The following is a 15,996-nucleotide window of genomic DNA, read 5'->3' on the forward strand; positions in this document are numbered from 1 at the left end:
AAAAAGATTTTATTCATTTTATTTTTAGAGAGAGGGGAAGGGAGGGAGAAAGAGAGGGAGAGAAACACTGATGTGGGAGAGAGAGACACTGATCAGCTGCCTCTCGTATATGCACCGTGACCAGGGACCTGGCCTGCAACCCAGGCGTGTGCTCTGACTGGGAATCGAACCAACAATGCCCAACCAACCGAGCCACACTGGCCAGGGCCTTATCTACACTTCTCATGTTGACTTCAAGATATGGAATTTTACTTAGCTTTAAAAAGTGCTTTGTCGTTATATTCCGTATTTTTAAAGCAGACTTATGATGACAAAACGCACCGGGAAAACCAATGCCTCTGTCAACCAGATTACCTAAGTGTAGTTCTCAAAGAGGATCATTTTAAAATTTTAAAACAACTTTTTTGATCAGTAGAACTCAAAACTACCCTGCAAACTGATATACACTTTCCTAATGGTAGGTACTCCTGACTCCCAGAAGACAACCAGCAGATTGAAGAACGCAGCAAGTTTCACGCGAAGAGTTCTGTGCTCATCATTAAACCCAGGCACAAGGAAAGAATTAGCTATCGCTAGCCATCATAAAGGCTTCATATAATTGGTAGTTGATGGTCTTTGTTAACAAAAACAACGTTCCTGCCACACTGGAAAAGATAAAAAGAAAACATTTGGAATTGGAGTGAAATATTTACTAGCATGAGGATTGCAAGAAAAAAAAATGTCTTCAACAAAATAGTTTTGCTTCTTTAGTCACTGTAAGAGAAAGCTTCAGAGCCCATCGATTGCTTCCGGTAATTGCCAAAAGGGGCAGGAAGAGCTTCCAGACACCACGATCCTCTGGTTGCGGTGACACAATGGAGCGGAGACTTGATGCTGAGCACAACAGATCCCAGGCTGTCCTTGACCCGAGGAGATGCTGGTGCTCTGACTGCCCATGACCCTCTCTCCATGTGAATGTCAGGTGCCCACCCAGAGAAGCTATTTCTGTTTCTAGGCCCATTTCCAGCACCGGGGGTGTGTGCTGGGAGTCCAGACAAGAGCCATTCTCTTAACTGACAGCTGAAGAGCGGGCCCCAAGCTGGGTGCGGATTACACACCCGCCAACCGGCTGAGTTCTCGCTCCCAGGCTGGCTGGCAGCTCACAGGCCACCTTGCCGTGGCCTCAGAAGCAGGTTCCCCTGCTGAGACTGCACACCTGCCCGACGCTGACAGCAGGGCCGTGGAGGAACCCAAACTTGATGGCCAGGCTTGAGGCAGGCCAGAGTGCAGCCCCTCCTGCAGGGTTACGGAGATCGCCAGCTGGCCTGAATCACTCCTTTGTGACCAGCCTTACATTTTCTCTCATCTGAAATGGCAAGTCCCGATGAAAATGCCACAATTATTTCAAACGGCTGATAGGTCTTTAAATAACTCTTGAAAAATCTGAGCGAGTCTGCGGAGTGCGTGCCACCCAGGTTTACTGGTTTTCTGCATCCCTCAGAGGTGGTGACCTGAGTATGATTCCATCGGGTCCTTAAAAAAGTGGCTGTTTAATGCATAACGCAGGACCGAAACAATGCAGGAGCAGTACAATGGAGAGGAAGCAGGTACACTTTCACCTCCACTTTGAATAGACTTTAAAAATTTCACAGAGAATGAAAACACCTACAAGACCCTTTTGCAAACACAGACAGAAAAAGCTACAAAGAGACAAAAAGGCTAGGAAATCCGCTGAGGACTCCTAGCTTCTTTCTCTCACTTTCTCTTACTCTGTGTTCACTCGGCTTAGAAAATGCCAGAAAAGCTGCCCCATCAGATGAACACCCCAGCACGCACACATGACGCTGCTTCAGTGGACCGTCGACCGTGAGCATAAAATGGACCTGTGACTGGAATGCACTGGGGCCGTAATGTAAGATGACTTTTAAAAATAAACTGAAACAGTTTTTTGTCCCTTAAAAGCCCTTGGATTATCTTAATCAATCTTGGGACAACTATCTAGATACGGTAAACAGTGAGACAACTGTCAAACTCCCAGGGGCCAAGTGTTTCCCAACAGAATCAACGCTCAAACTTCTAAAATCTCATCTAACAATCACAGCACCACGCATCCAGGTATCTTTTCACAGCAAATCTGTCGGTTAGGAACCATTACCAAGCAATAGTCTGCCAGTTTGGTGGCCAATGAAGTGTCCTTCTATCCAGAAAATAAAGATTTTACACGAATAGAAAACAAGAATTAAAATGCATGAGTACATGCCTATAGCTCTTGAGGGTCAAAGATGCTTTAACAGAAGCGATCTGATCTGGAAACCAAAACCAAAAGATCAATAATCTGGGAATTTCAAATCTCCTCAGCAGCCAACTTGACAGATGAAACGCACACAAGCTTCATTTTAACTTGTAACACCCCAGCCACCTTCTTGGACCCCTCAATTCTGAGAGCAGCCCCGCCCACTGTCTCCCTGGGCCATTTCCGTGCACTTCACCAGCCTGTGCAGAAAATACTAGGATTCCGTCCGGCAAGAAAAAAACTCGGCCTCCCTCCAGCTGCTGGCAGAGTCTTCCCCTGGTGGAAATACAATTTAAGGAGCCCACTATCTCTCTAAAACTATCCCCACGGTTTCAGACTACACTGAGTTTGTTTCTCAAAACATCTATTAAAAAAAAAAAAACACAGAAAAAACACAGAAAAAATATATAGCACTCAGCTTGGGCACACGATCGAAAATATCTTTGCATCGGGGGCTCACTGTGTCATAGACTTACCTTGTCTTCTCTTAGGCTCAGAAAGCCACCTGAAGGGTCTTATGTTTCTTTAGCAATGCCGACTAACCTGCTCCCCACCTCTCCCTTGCATTCCAGACGAATGCAGATGCTTAGAAAATTACAATCTGAAAGGAAATTTAGAGGTGATCCAGTCTGAATCAACCTTCTATTGCCCAGTTGGGAAGTTCCTTATTCAAGTTCTGCCTCTGCCACATTCTAGTTCTGTAGACTGTTTTCTTATCTACAGAACAGAGATAAAGTGGCCTTGTAAAACTATTGGGATGAGCAAATGAAGTAACTTTTTAAAAACCTGGCCTTTCCTTTTCTTTTCGGTCCTGTTAAGACGATGTGCTTGGCTGACTTTTTTCCTGGTTTATGTTATATTCAAGTGCAAGTCCAAGAGGCAGGGCTTTTTTTTTTTTCCTACTGTATTTCCTGATCTCGTGGTGCCTAGTCCAGCATACAGCATGGTTTGAGAGGGCCATAAACCGACTCTGTGAAAGAACGCATTAAACCTCTAGCATCACCACCAATTCCAACAAATGTGTTGTTCCTTAGTTCCCCCAAGAACCAAATCACTTAGGTCTAGGTCTTTCCCAAATGTGCCTCCTCAAAGCAAACACATCTCTTTATCTCTCTACTCCCTCTTCTTACACACATGCATCCTTTTTTTTTTTTTTAAGACCTGGGGTGGGGTGGGGTGAGGTGGGAGGGCAGGGCAGCGGGGAACCTCTGCCTGTCCCAAATTTTTGGAGTAAAGTTATCATCTCTACCAGGATATTAAGGCAAACTGGGATGCGTGCAGAGAAAGAAGTTAGAAGGATTCAACATCTCTGGAGAAGTTTCTTAGGTTTGGTGACATCCAGTCTTTAAATGAGAATTACCTGTCTATAACAAAATCTGGCAGAAAGTAATAAACAAGAAACTCACTGATCAGTTGTTTGTGAAGCCAAGTGTTGCACTTCACCTCGTTTTGTGCAAGCAAACAGTGACTAGTTAAGATTAACTTGATTCTACTGTAACACTGGGTGTAGATATCCTTCAACAAGAAATGGGTTCCATTACAAGTGTTGGCCCCTTGGTAGTAAATTTATATTTAAGGGGGCATAAATTTTGCTTTTGAAATATATTTTACTAGAAAAAAATGTGCTCCGTATGCCAGGGCAAAAGTGTCATTTCTTTCCTTTGCAGCGGGGCAACGATCAAAGAACCAATGGGGGAGAAAGTGGGGAAGATCCTGTACCCCTGGAGAGGGCACACACAGATTGCCACCAAAGTAAGGTTGATTCTTTCAAGGAATATTTTTCTAACAGCTTTTACACATAATCGGCATCTTGTACAAATTACACAAATACCATTTAAGCAACTCTGGTGGCCTGGGAAAAGAGCGCGGAAATCCTTACGGGCCTCAGCGGTCCCCTCCTGCGGGGCCTGACAGCGTGTCCAAGGCGCCTAAACACCAGCCACCAGGCTCCCCACAGCGCCCTCCTCTCGCAGCAAACTGCCAAGGCTCTCGGCCCAAACTCCAATGTCGCTGGATTCAAAACCGCGAATTATGTGAACCCCTGCTAAGCAAACGGTAGGGCGCGTAATAACTTCTCATTCTTTCTCTTTCTGAGGACTTGAGATGCTTGTGTCTAACTCCAACTTCCCATATCCACGGCCCGCTTCCTGTAACCCACCTCGGGAGAAAGCAAGGGGTGTGCGGACCCAAGAGAGGGCTGGTGACTTCTACAAACCTCAGCAGTTTTCCTAGTGCAGGAAATGTAGTACACAGCAGCCCCGCAATGATTAGATACAAATATAAGGTAAGGAGAATGCTCTTCTCCCCACCCCTGCAAAAAGAAATCATAAAAACACATGCAGCAGACGTTTAGCTGGAAATATCGGGCCCTCTTCTGGGCCAATGAGGCCCGCAAAGCAGGCATCTGGAATCTAGAGGAAGAAAGTTACCTGGCGAAGTGGAGGCCAGGGCATGAGGATACAGGCTCGGTCCCAAAAGAGCCGAGAGGAAAAAAGACGCGAAGGACCCTGCCCCGCGCGCGCGGCTGGCTGCAGCCGCCCGGCAAGAGGGCAGGGCAGAGGTGCGGGAGCCGAGGCCCGTGTAGCCCCAGGAGGCTCGGCCGAAACTCTACTTACATAACGCTTCAACTTTTTCTCCGGGGGGGACTTGCGAAGCCATCCGGAGCAGACCACTTCGCCGCCACTCATGTTGCGCGCTTCTCTGGCTCCGCTGGGGCAGCGGAGGGGCAGGCGAGCGCGCTCCCGACTCAGCCGACGCCTGCCGGCTGCACAGCAGTGGGGACCTCGCTCTCCTGCCGGGCACCCCAGTCCGACGGGGTGGGCGGGGTGGGCTGGCCGCGCAGCGCACCCGGGCTTAGCAGCCGAGCCTCTGCCCTGCAGATCCGCAGACGTGAACACAAGTGAGCTGCTTCTCGAGGCACCTCGACACCTATGGGCAGGGGCCTCCTTTTAGTGCGCCCGCCTCCTCGCCAAGCGCCTAGTCCCGCCGGCCCCCAGCTGTGATCAGGCTCTACGGGACTCTGCCCCAGCACCAAGTCGGGGCCTCAGTCCGCTGCGCTCCGCCCCCTAGGGACAGGACCTCCCCTGAGCGTTTTCCGAAACAGACGCTAGGCTGTACACACACACACTCACACACACACACTCACTCACTACTCACTCACACACACAATACCCAGCGCAGCGCCCACTCCGGCTCTCCCGCTCTCGGTTTCGGTGCTCCGGGAGCGATCCTATCCCTCTTCCTCCCCGGGGGAGGGTCAAGCCCGGGAAACCGGGAAGAAAGGGGAAGCCTCGAGGGTCCCGTGGGCAGGGGGCGCAAAGCACGTCCCAGGTTGGCAGCGAAGCGCGGGGCGTTGCTGGCAAGGGAGCAGGTCCCGCCGAAGGGTGGGTGCGCGCTCTTGGCCACCGAAGACGGCGGGGAGCTGCGGGGGAACGGCTGCTCAGCTCCGGGGAAGGATCCCACTGTCCCGTCCCCCACTGTCCCGCGCCCTCCCGCTCCTCCGGGGCCACCTCCCCCACCCAGGGCAAGCGGCAGGTTCGGAGCCGCCCGGTGCCCGGCCTCGATCCTTCCCTCTCCCGGCCTCTCGGCTCCCTCTTCCTCCCTCTTCCTCCCTTTCCTCCTCCCCTTCCCACGTTTCGGCCGGCTCCGATTTCAGCTCCGACTTTCTCTGAAACTCCGCCCGGGCGCTTCCAGCCAAAACAACAAGGACTAGGGAGGAGGCAACGGGAGGAGGAGGGAGAGAGAGAGAGTGGGAGGGAGCAGGAGTCCTTGAGGCACCCTGGGATCTGTAGTTCGGGAAGCTGGAGCGGGGTCCTCCGCCGCCGGGGGCAGTGGCGGCCTGAGCCCCCAGCCGGCTCTTCATAGGGGAAGGAGGCCGAGGCGAGGGCTTCGAGGCCCGGGCTTGGGCGCAGGGAGGCGTGAGGAACGTTCCAGTGTTCTGTTGGGTTTGCCATCTTGGTGCACCCGTGTTACTTGGAGTTTGTATTATGCACAAGAGCTGAAATTTGGAGAGTTTTCTCTACTGGACAGACTGCAGAGCACTATGGCCCGGAGGGAGATCGCTCTCGAGACCAAGGGGCAGGGAACCGGAGGTCAGGGCGCGGGGAAGAGCGCCACAGATACCAGCCTGAGGGGGCAGGCAGAAGGGGACCCACTCGGGCTCCCGTGGGCCGGTCCCCGGTGCAGCCCTGCCAGACTGGTGGGAACGCTTAGTGTTTTGTGGGACCAAAGATTTGATTGAATCTATCTCTGGGATATTTTGAAGCCTCACACAACCTCTTTTTGTTCCATTTCTTCCACTTGACTGTTTCAGATCAACTCCTGGGATGTTGGACTAGAAAAGGGAAACGTGCTGGTGTTCCGTGTGCCTACTTGTGTGTGTTTTACAATCACGGTGCCTGGTCCTCAGCGTAATATGACCCTGCAATAGAAATCCCTTTCTAAACTTATTTATGAAAAGCAGATTTTAGAAAGTAATGTAAACAGATAATCAGATAAACGTGCTAAAAATATTAGGAGATAAATGAATATTTCTGGAAACAATAACCTCAGTCATTATCAACACACATTCACATTAAGGAGTTCCTCCGAGTTTGAAAATAACAATTGTCACAGGAAATGAGGTGCCGGGGTTGACATACGAAGGTCCCCGCACGCATTGAGGTGGCATTCCAACGCTGGCGGCAGAGGATGACAGTGAACAACTGTGAAGTCTACGTAGCACACATTGTAGGAAGTGTGCGTGGAGGGAAATAACCAGGGGAAAGAATAAGGAGGCGGGACTGGATCAGGTAGGGCAGGAGGGAAGTGTTCCTGGAGGAGGCATTTAGTCAGGTATTTGAGAGATGTCAGGAGAATGAGACTTGTTTTGAGGAAGACGAAAAGGCAGAGCCACCTCTCTTCTCAGTCTGTCCTTTCCCATGCGCGGTGCTATCCTGACTTTAGAGAGACGCTTCCCAAACTTCCACCCCCAGCCTGGTCCTCTTGCCTGAGCAACCAATCCGGAAATCCAACAGCCATCTTTAGATGCCCTTTGGCAAAATCTGCAGAACTGGAATCATGACCTCCCCTCCAGCTCCGGAGATCAGGGTCTGGAGACCAGAGAGCCCTGGAGACGGCCCCGGTCAAGTCTCCCGTGGAACACCCATCCATCAGCAGATGCAGGTGAAGGAACGACCTGACGACGGGGAAAGAACCAGTGGAAGGGATTACAAGGAAGAATCACCAGAGAATCCCACAGGGTGGAAATAGCTCCTGCTCTCCCAGCCACAGTGAAAAGCATCATACTCCACAAGGCACTAGGAGCTGCCCTGAAGGGCTTCATCTCAGCAGTGGTGCAAAATTAGCCCCGGTGGAAATGCTGCTGTGGTCCTCCCTAAGAACCCCGAACAAGCAGCGAGACCCCAAAGGATCAAGCTGTTTTCGGGTAACTTAACTATTTCCCGAATAAGAGCTCAATATAGGATAGGAAAACAAAACTACCCAAAGCCCAACAAAATAAAACTTTCCATGTATGACATTTAATCAGAAATTTAAAAGAAGCAGGTAAGTCTGACCCAAGATGAGGAGAAACATCAATTGAAGCCAACCCAGAAGTGACAAGAGATGATAAAGTTGGTTAACAAAAATAAAACAACTGTTATAACTATATCCCATGTTTAGGAAGCTGGAGGAGTGACTTAACACATTAAGCAGAAACATAGAAGATATTACAAAGACCTAACTAAAACTTCTGGAGATGAAAAATGCAATGACTGACATGAAACATACACCGCATGCAATTAACAACAAATCAGGGCAGGAGAAAAGATTAGTGAATTTGAACACAGCAATATGAACAGAGAGGGAACAAAACATTGAAACTAATGAATAGAGCATCAGTCAAATGTGACCACTTCTAATGCCCTAATATTCATGTAACTGGAGTCTCCAAAGAAGGGGGGCACAGAGAAATATTTGAAGAGACAATGGCCAAAAATTACCGAAATTTGTGGCAACTGTAAATCCATAAATTCAAGACATGTACACTTCAAATCTGTGTGCTTCGTTTCATGTCAATTATATCTCAATAAAACTGATTTTTTAAGAAAAACCAAGATAGTCCACTGAGTAAGAAAAAAAGGAGTCAAGGACTCAAACTTGGGCAAAGCTAATCTATGGAAGTCGGGAGGATGGTTACCTTTGGGATGTGTGTGGCAGGGAGAGGGTGGATTACTTCTATTAGGGTGATAATGTTGATTTCTTGATGTGGGTGCTGATGACATGGGCATTTACTTTTGGAAATTCATCCAGCTGAAGACTTACAATCTGTGCATATTTCTGTACTTGTTATACTTCCATTGTTTTAAGTTTATTTGTTATAAAACCAATTATATAGACATTTGTCATCATGGTATGGAATTTTGAAACCTGTTGGTTCTATTTCAGAATAAAGTGTCTCCCACTTTTACTCTGGGAGATGAACCCTCTTACTGTGCTTTTTCCAGGTGGTAAAAAAAAGTTTTCTCACAAGTTTCTCAGAAAGCTGTTTATTGTTTTTATAAGTGAGGGATGTGCTTATTTTAGCTTCAAAGAAATCAGCAACCTCTTCCAGACAGGAAATTGCTAGGGAAATGAAATTAGACTGTTCGGAGTGTTAATGCAGTTAGATTCCAGGGGGGCGGTGCCTGGTGTGCTAGCCAATTTGCCCGTTCAGCTCATGTGCTCCTTCCCTTCCCCAGCCCACCAGTGCCGATTCTTTTGTCCTAGTTGCACTCGTTAGTGCCATTGTCTCCAGTGGCAGCTGATGATACCATTTGACATATGGGAAAACAATTGATTAGCTGTGCCAACCCAATCAGGTTCACTCTTAAAGAATCTGGACTTGAGACAGAGACTCTGATTGGTTAGTGGTGGGCACTGGAGCTGGCAGGTCTTGCAGTTCTCCAGGAGGGAGACCTGAGTGAGTGCTGAGAGAAAGTGAGCCAAACACTCACAAAGCACCAGGAAGGCAGAGAGATCATCCTGGTTTCAGTCTCCCAAAGGGCCACCCTGCAATTCCTGACCTTGGGATCCATGAGATCCCATGCATTAAGTTAAATCTTCCCTTTTAGTTAATGTGAACTGGGTGGTTCCTACTCCTCGCATCCAGATGACTCCCGTCTAAAAAAACTTGGCAAGTAAAAAAAAAAAAAAAATCCGAGTAAGTAAAAACCTGGGTTATGGTGGAAGAAGGAAAGAATCTTGTCATGTAGAATCCTAGATTTGCAATGAAACCTTGAAGTTTCCAAACCAAACTTGTCTCTCATTTCAGAAATTCCTTCTATAAGCTAGCCACTCCATCTTTGGTTGGCCATTTCAAGTCTTTTTCTCTCTCTTTCCCTCCTTTTCTACTTCTCTTCTTCCAACAAATAGCTACTGACTATCCACTATCAGCCAGGCACTGTTCTAGGTGCTGAGGATTAAGCAAACAGCACAAAAATATTAATGACAAAATCCTGTGCTTTCATGGAGCTTATATTCAAGTAGGAGAAACAGATGATAAACAAGAGTATCAGTAATTTGTGTGGTGTGTTAGAAGGCAATAAGCGCTTTGAGAAAAAGAGAGTGAGTAGGGTCCGGAGCGTGGAGAGTAACGTTGGTGATGGAGTGGGAAAATGCAGTGTGAAGCAGGCTGGGTCTCCCTGAGAACTTGCTATTGGCAGAGACTGAAGCAGGGGGTGGAGTCTAAACAGCGGAGGAATCAGAATGGGGCAGGGACGGTAGTAGGAGATGGTGGTGCGGGAAGCCTAACAGGGGGGGGGGGGTGGGGGGGTGGGGGTGGGGGGTGGGGGGTGGGGTGGGGGGGTGGGGGGGTGGGGCCAGGCTCTGTGGAGCCTTGCAGGCCAAGGCAAGGGCTGTGACTTGACTCTCAGTGAGCGGGGGAGCCATTACGAGGTTCTGAGCAGAGAGACACACTGTGATTGCATTTGAACACAACTGGCTTCTGTTGTGAGAACAGATTATAGAAGGGAAAGAAAGCATAGTTTCAGGGGCATTGTGATTATCCTTGAGGCAACCACTGCCACCCAGTCACAGTCTGTGTTCTTGTCACTTTCACCCACTATTCTAAACTCAGTCTGAAGCATTTGAAAACTTAATTATTTCTGCTTTTTAAAAAATGTCTTATGTGATTATAAAACTAGCTATATATGTTCTGGTAGGATAACTGAAAGACACAAAAAAGTAAAAACTATCCATTATACTACCTTGAAAGACAACCACATTTTCAATTTTATATAGTATTCTAATCTTTTAATTGCACATACATTTACATATTTTAATCCCCCTCTCCAACAGTTCTTCGGCTATTTGAAGGCAGATATTTACATTTTCTCCACTAAGTATTTAATTTTTTAGGCCAGGGTTCTTATTTTGGGATCCATGGATATATTTCAACGTTTTAGGAACTTTTTTAGGAAGCATAAACAAAACTGTGTGTTTTTGTGTAAAGGGAAACAGGTTTCTTCAACTTTTCAACAGAGCCTGTGATATCAAAGAAAGTTAAGAAACTGATACAAAACATTTTGGGTATTTATCTGCTACAAGATCACTCATTAATCATTCCCATCACAATTAATAGGGTTGGGTTTCTAGCAGCCATATTTGTCTAAACTGTTCCATACAAGGGGCAGAGATGCAGAACAGGCTGGTCCCACACCCACGTATGGTGGATAAAAATTCAGGAGGGATATCTCGGGATTGAGCAGTCCCAGCCGCACAGCAGGCCCCCCAGCCCAGGGTTCCAGTGCCAGGAAGATAAGTCCTTATAACTTTTGGCTGCAAAAACCAGTGGGAATTGAGTTTGTGATGAAACTTCTAAAGCCCCAAGGAGTTCCTCTTAAAGGATCCACACAGAGACTTATTCAGACTCACTCTCTCTGAGCTCCAGCACCGGGGTAGGAGCTTAAAAGGCATCAGTGGCATACTGGAGAAAGTGAAGTGTCTGGCATCAAGGCGAGAGCTAGGGGACAGCTTTTTCCAGACAGAAAGGCAGGCAAAGGCCAATGTCCTTCTCTGAACTCTCACCTTAGAGAGCCACAGAACTGGCTGGCTGGTGCCATATCTGAGATTCCATCAGCCTGGCTAATACCGTTTGCCCCGCCCTGGAGATCCCCAGAGACTCTGTCCTACCTAACTTACTGGCCCACACAAGCTGCTTTTCCGTATGAATCCTAGTCTTGGCCATGCTTCACAACTTCTTAAATCTTCTCAAACAAGCAACAGCCAAGCCTCAGTAAGCCCCCAGCACCCCTACCTCTTGCTAAGTGGCCCCAGGCCTGGCACTAGCAGCAGCCAGCCTAGATTTACCACTTGGCTTTGCCTGGGAATCTCCAAGCCCAGCAAAAGCAGCAGCCATTTCAGATTGCTTTATAGCTCAGGCACGGTAGCCCTGGGAAAAATCACAGGTTGGGGCTGACCTTGCCCTGCACCACCTGGGGAAACCCCAGAGTGTGCCCACCCCATGGACAGCTACAGACCACATCAGAGCATCTCCACCCTGCCCTGGCATAGCTGACCTTCCACGAAGGGTGGAGGTTGGTGGTCAATGGTAACAGTCAGTCCCTGCAGCTGACTGGCCTGGGTAAATCCCTCCCATTGACTTACCAACAGCAACCAAGGTTCAACTACAAGATGAGGGTGTATTCAGCTCACATGAAGGGTGAACCTCCAGTACCTAACTTGGGTGATAGGGGAGACTGTGCCACTGGACCCTACAGGACACCTACTACATTAGGGCACATTACCAAGACACGGAGTTGTCTCAAAATGATGAGACAAAGAAACGTCACCCAAATGAAAGAACAGATCAAACCCCTAGAAAAAGAATTAAACAAAAGGGAGATAAGCAATCTATCTGAGGCAGAGTTTGAAACACTGGTTAAAAGGATGCTCAAGGAACTTAGTGAGGACCTCAACAGCATAAAAAAGATCCAGTGAGAAACAAAAGATTCACTAATTGAAATAAAGAACAATCAACAGGTAAACAACAGTCAAGTGGATGAAACTGAGAATCGAATCAATGATATGGAACATAAGAAAACAAAAACCAACCAATCAGAACAACAAGAAGAAAAAGAATCCCCCAAAATGAGGATAGTATAAGTAGCCTTTGGGACAACTTTAAGAGGTTCAACATTTGTATCATAGGGATGCCTGAAGGAGAAGAGAAAGAGCAAGAAATTGGAAATCCCTTTGAAAAAGTAATGAAAGAAAACTTCCCTAATTTGGTGAAGGAAATAGATATGCAAGTCTGGGAAGCACAGAGAGTCCCAAACCAGGTGAATGCCAAGAGGCCCACTCCGAGACACATCGTAATTAAAACATTAAAGGTCAGAGATAAAGAGAGAATCTTAAAAGCAGCAAGAGAAAAGAAATTAGTTACCTATAGAGGAGTTCCCATACTGGCAGCTGATTTCTCAAAAGAAACTTCTAATCCCTTCACAGGCTAGAAGGGATTAGCAAGAAATATTCAACGTCATAGAAAAAAGAGCCCTAGAGACAAGATTGCTCTACCAGCAAAACTATCATTTAGAATCGAAGGGCAGATAAAGAGCTTCCCAGACAAGAAAAAACTAAAGGAGTTCATCACCACCAAACTATTATTATAGGAAATGTTAAAGAGACTTACTTATGAAAAATAAGATCAAAACTATGAACAATAAAATGGCAATAAATACATATCTATCAACAATTGAATCTAAAAAACAAACTAAGCAAACAAGAAAACCGAGACCGAATCATGGATACAGAGGGCATTTTGATGGCTGCCAGATGCCGAGAGGGGAGGGGGCATGAGGGAATGGGTGAAAAGGTGAAGGGATTAAGGAGAACAAATGGGTGGTTGCTGAATAGCCATGGGGGTATACACTACAATATAGGAAATGGAGTAGCCAAAGAACCTGTACACATGACCCATGGACATGAACAAGAGTGTGGGGATTGCTTCAGGGAGTGGGGGATACTGGGTGGAGGGGGCCAAAGGGGGAAAATTTGGGATGATTGTAATAGCATGATTAATCAAATATAATTAAAAAATAAAATATTCCATTCCCTTGGTCATAGTTCACAGGGACAGGGGTAAGCACTTGACCCATGCTACAGTAAGCAGAATTCCTCCTGTGGGGGACTTGGAGCTGGGATCAAGCGAAAGCCAGTTCCTGCCAAGTGGGCTAGAGATTGGGGAAGGCTGACTCGCACAGACAGAGACTAATGAAGTAGGAAGGGAGAAGCAGCCAGCCAGCATTGCCAGCCTTCCCAGTGACGGTCCGTTTCCTGGCTCCCGCCCTTCTTGAAGCTAGGTTGTATTTCTAACCCCGGATTCGGAGCCACTCCTGTTTCCAGGGGTGATATCCAAAATATTTAAAGCTGGCACTCTACATACGACTCCGCTGTCTCATATGCGGAGGCTCATGAACAAAATAAACTAAAAAACAGAATAGAAACAGACATCTCTCATAGATAGGGAACAGACAGCTGTCAGAGGGGAGGGGGCTTGCAGGGCTGGGAGACAAAGTGAAGGGATTAAGCAAACAACGGCAAAAAGCACTCATGGACGTGGACAACAGCATGGCAGGTACCAGAGGGAAAGGGGGTGGGGGGAGGGAAAGTGGGGAAATGGGGGACAAATGGTGGCTGGAGGAGACTTACTCGGGGTGGTGAGCACACAGTACAGTACCCAGATGATGTGTTATAGGACTGTACACCTCAAACCTACGTCATTTTATTAACCAGTGTCACCCCAATAAATTCACTAAAAGTAAATAAGTAAATTGGTATTTTAAGATGTATTCTAAAAGTAAATAAATAAAGCCTGTACCCTATGGAAACCAATGGATCTCAGCAGATGCCAGAGAGAGACCAGTTCAGCCATACCTGTGTGCCTCATTTGAATGGCTGCCCTGTCTATATCATTAGGGTTCACGACCCCCTCTTTTGCCCAAGCCAACTGAGTTTTCTGTTGAACCGAAAGTTTTACTTGATGTAGAGCCACTGCTCTGGCTAAACCTCGGCCCTGACAACTCCCTGTGCCACAGTGAGCCAGCCCTCCTTGTCCTGGTCTCCTGCCCCTGTGGTGTCTGCGGTTGTTGATGACTCTCTTCTAGAACAGAGGTCACCACCGAGCAGTCAGCTGTTGCCTGACCCGTTGTAGGTGAGTCTACTGAGATTATTGCCCGGCGTGATTTGGACACGATCCTGTTAATGCAGCCCACAAGGGGATTAGCTTTTAGAGCTACTAAATCACATCACACTGGACTTGAGGGGCAACAAAAACACTCCAGTCTTTTTACGTAAAATAGTCAAGCCACTTTTCCCGGCACTTGTATTTATGAGGTGGTATTTGGAACCCACATTTAGGACTATTAAATCTACTTCTGCTGCTTTCGAATCAGCTTTCCAACCTCTCAGGAGCTTTGAAAAGTCGTCGTCATATTAGCCAAACCTCCATGCTTTGTGCCATCCACAGATGAGAAAACGATGCTCTGTGGCTCCCTAGCATGATGAGGCTTGCCCGAAACGCAGTCTGGGGGCATGCGCAGTCAGTGACTGGATTCTCAGTTGGGTATCAGATGTTGCCCAATCTCTAGAAGGCTGTCCTGTGGTCGGACAGCTGAGCTGGCGACAGGTATTCTTGTGACAGGCACTGAGATGGGTTGTAGGAGGTGTCAGCTATCGGCAGCCAGGGACAAGCTGAACTGCGAACCAAATGGAGTAACACGTGTTGGAGACACTTGCAGATATAATTTCAATAACGCAGCGGGGCAGGATGGGGAAATCCAGTTATACTGATAGAGGGCTCAGCCCCAAACTGCGAGTGAGTCTCTGTGAGTGAATGACCTTCGTTGGTTCCTTGGCCTCACTGACCTGGCCACGGGGAGCAGCCTTCTCCCTCTCCGAGGCGGTCCTCCAAGTCGTCTGATAAAAACACTGCCCAGGACAGCATCAAAGACAGAGCCACTAACGCCTGGACATTTCTGGACATTTCTAGAACTATACATCTATAAAGAATGGAAGCTGGGAAGCATGAGAGAGAAGGAGATGCGGAGTCTGAACAGGAGTGAAAATCGAAGGTTGAAGTCTGAGAAGTGGGTGTGGGAGCCCCGAGAGCACGCATTTTGCTGCAATGGAGATGCGGGGTCCCCACTGTTTCGGCTCAGACTTTCAGCACCCCCACCCCCAACTCCTGATTTTAGAAAGTGTGGCGTTCTGAATCCAATGTCTGGGCTCATTGCAAAAGTTATTTCGGACAAATTATAGCTAATGATTTAGTCGTGTGTTTGTCTGTAGGTTCTCTTTTCCTTCTTTTTTGATGAAATGTTAAATCCAGAGATTTTCTCATTGAAAAACATTGATGTGTTTATCTGGAAATAGTTACATCTTTGAATCACCTGCATAAGTCATTAATGATTTTCAGACTATTAGTTATTTGACAAAAAGTTGAAGCTGGCAATGGGCAAAGAATAAAAACACAACCACTGTTATTATGACAATTGTGAGCTATTTGGGGTCAATAAAAAGGAAGTTAACATGTTTAAAATATATACACTATTGTGATTTCCAAAAATTGTATCGCTCTCTAGTCAAGGTTTTATTATCCTATTATTTCAACAGATTTTTATGCAATTATTACACAAATATATGCTATTTTGTAGTGGATTATAAAACTGTTATAACCCATTCATACAGTCTCAGAATTTCTTTTTATA

At 47.1% G+C, this 15,996-nt stretch overlaps 1 protein-coding gene across 9 annotated transcripts in view; it reads right to left on the bottom strand.

Moving 5' to 3' along the window:
• GAB1 (GRB2 associated binding protein 1) overlaps window positions 1-5,969 on the bottom strand; it is a 114,914-nt gene extending 108,945 nt beyond the window's left edge. For 4 of the 9 annotated variants that reach the window (XM_045831077.1, XM_045831070.1, XM_045831071.1 and 1 more), the window contains exons 1-2: window positions 5,444-5,895; window positions 4,888-5,200 (exon numbers count right to left, since the gene is read on the bottom strand). In XM_045831077.1, coding sequence (XP_045687033.1) covers window positions 4,888-4,959 — 72 coding nt within the window. In that variant the 5' untranslated portion in view covers window positions 4,960-5,200; window positions 5,444-5,895. The other 5 variants (XM_045831073.1, XM_045831074.1, XM_045831069.1 and 2 more) reach the window with 5 other exon arrangements.
• Window positions 5,970-15,996: the final 10,027 nt, after the last annotated feature.

The sequence above is a fragment of the Phyllostomus hastatus genome, unplaced genomic scaffold, assembly GCF_019186645.2.
Source record: "Phyllostomus hastatus isolate PE091 unplaced genomic scaffold, TTU_PhHast_1.1 phas_contig_159, whole genome shotgun sequence".
NCBI lineage: Eukaryota > Metazoa > Chordata > Mammalia > Chiroptera > Phyllostomidae > Phyllostomus > Phyllostomus hastatus.